Here is a 2,697-nt window from a genome sequence, read left to right as displayed (position 1 = left end):
AAAATACCCCGTCGAGGTAGTGGTAATGGGCTTTTTCGCGAAAATAACAGAGTATTANTCATAACAAGATAGATAATTTGTAATATGATGTGTAAAAGTAACAGTTATTGGAGGGTGATATATATCAATAGGCATAATTGGATTAATACATAAATCGACATCAGTAGTGGTAGAATTTGTTAAGACGTAATCCAGGATATTATTTTTATTATGTTTTATACAATTTAATTGAGACAGATTTAAAAATGCTAATTTATCATCAAAATAGGAGTATACGTTTGAAAAATTTGCTGACGGTAAGTTAAAGTCTCCAAACAGTAAGAAAATAGCATTTTGGTATTTTTTATACAATGATTCGATATAATCAAAATAAGAATTATATACATTTTCATTAGATTTATTTGGAATATACACAGAACCAATAATAATAGTGAGATTAGAAATATTTAAAAGTACAAATAATAATTCTATAGAATTATTTTCAATTACGATAAGCTTTGAATGAAGATTATTTCGAACAGCGATAAGTACACCACCGCCTCTAGATAACATACTTGTTTGAGTTGTTCTATCATATCTGTATATATCATAATTATGAAAACCCAATTCTGATGACATAACATTATTTGTTAGCCAGGTTTCAGTAAATATAAAAATATCATGTAATGCACACGGGAGTTGAGATTTCAAATATGACAATTTATTATTTAAACTACGGACGTTTTGATAGTAAAAATGTAAGCTGGTGGGTGGTGTATTTTTCAGTTTTTTGAAGTGTTAATGATTTTTGGAATACCTTTAACGTACTTGATAATTAAATTTTGTTCACCTTTTTCTCTGCGACTTTGTAACGTGTTTCTGAGATTTGCCATTTCATTTCGCTGTTTGGTTGTTTTGTCTGAAGAGAAGTGAATATTTGACCATTTCGTTGAATTTTTCAGGATTTTTTGTGCTCGTAAAATAGAGAAAACATCTGACTGCTCATTAAGACGAATTTTTATGGGTCGTGGTCTATCGTGGATAGTGGATTTTGTCTTTCCAAGACGAGAAAACTTAAAATCTCCGATAGTTTCGTTTAAGTCAGTAAAAATATATTTAATATTTTCTAAGTCATTATCATTTTCGTTTTCAGGTAGATTAAATAATAATAATAACAATAATAATAATAGTAATAATAATAAAAAATACCCCGTCGAGGTAGTGGTAATGGGCTTTTTCGCGAAAATAACAGAGTATTATTAATTCGCGTTAAAAGTTTCTGAACAAATTATTATTATATTATTAGTGTGTTACCGCGAGAACGTCGTTTCACGTTAAAATATTGTAAGTCATAATAATATATATTAGACACTATCAGTGGGCATGGAGGGGGGGGGGAGCGTACAGTGCACACAATAAATCATTTTTGAATCACAGACAAATTGTAATATCGGAATGGTAATATTATAATATGCTGTTAGGTTAGGCTTGACATAGACTTAAAAATCTATATTTTAATAATCAAAATGTAATTTGAATAAAAAATATTCTTGATTAAATAAAAGTTCTAAATTAATAAAAAATGTGATATTAATAAATGAACCTTAATTACCTACTAAAAATGTAATATTAATAAAAATAAAAATTAGTAAGAAATAGTCTTTATTAAATAAAAAGTCGAATTTAATAAAAAAATTGATAATAATTCTCAATTAATAAAAAAATATAATACTTATAAAAAGAGTAAATTAATAATAAATCTAAAATCAATTATGTATATTCATAAATAAATAAAAGCCCTAAAATATTAGAAAATATAATACTAATAAAAAATATTCTTAATTGGATGCCTAAATTAATGTAAAAAAAATGTATATATTAATATATTTACTTAAAATAATAAAAAATTTAATAGTAAAAATCCATAATTAATAAAAAAAATCTAAAATAAATACTAAAAGTTCTTAATTTAAAATCCTAATTGAATGTTTGCAGATACCAGGTTCGACATGCATATATTTTACACTTACACGATAATAAAAACAGATCTTCGTTAGAATATTTTTTAATATTATTTAATTATATTCTGTGACATTATTGAACGGCAGTCGGGTATACCGGCGTTTCTCAATCAGGGGTATCCGACTTATTATTTTGGGTGGCAAATGATTTAAAATCCAAATCAATAAAAAAATTTAAAAGTTCAGAAAGTAAAATAGAGTAATGAAAAAATAAAATCAGTAAATATGATAATATTACATAATACAAGTGTACATTACTACGAGTACAAAGTATATATATTTTTAATTAAAAATAATATTATGATATTATATGTATTTTATGTTTATGTATGTATTGTATTGATTATTGATAATAACCTATGCTAGTATATAAACAAAGGGGGTCGCTAAAAAACTGAAATTCAAAAAGGTCGCCACAGTAAAAGCGTTTAGAAAAACTGGGCTATACGATCGCTCTAGCCGGTGTAGCTGTATAGGAGGAATCACAATATGTTCCTTTGTGTATTGTTATTGGTTTATTTATTTCCACCGTCTCTACCTTTGTGCGATTATATTATGATCGTATCCAACATGATTATAATATTGTGTTGGTTATTTTTCATGTATTCATTTTTTTCGGTAGGTTTGGTTCTTTTGATTTCTATTCATATTTAGCGAACACCGCTGGCGTTCAAAGAGACAACGTCCAAACGAAGTT

At 26.4% G+C, this 2,697-nt stretch overlaps 1 protein-coding gene across 1 annotated transcript; it reads right to left on the bottom strand.

Annotated features, from left to right (window-relative positions):
• Window positions 1–627: 627 nt before the first annotated feature.
• LOC111038937 lies at window positions 628–1,139 on the bottom strand (the record flags this gene model as incomplete). Its single annotated transcript, XM_022322200.1, has 1 exon — window positions 628–1,139. A coding segment is annotated over one exon (378 nt), but the record flags the coding sequence as incomplete, so codon positions are not given.
• Window positions 1,140–2,697: the final 1,558 nt, after the last annotated feature.

Source organism: Myzus persicae, unplaced genomic scaffold (assembly GCF_001856785.1).
Source record: "Myzus persicae strain clone G006 unplaced genomic scaffold, MPER_G0061.0, whole genome shotgun sequence".
NCBI classification, from domain to species: domain Eukaryota; kingdom Metazoa; phylum Arthropoda; class Insecta; order Hemiptera; family Aphididae; genus Myzus; species Myzus persicae.
This window is presented reverse-complemented; position numbering and strand designations above follow the sequence as displayed.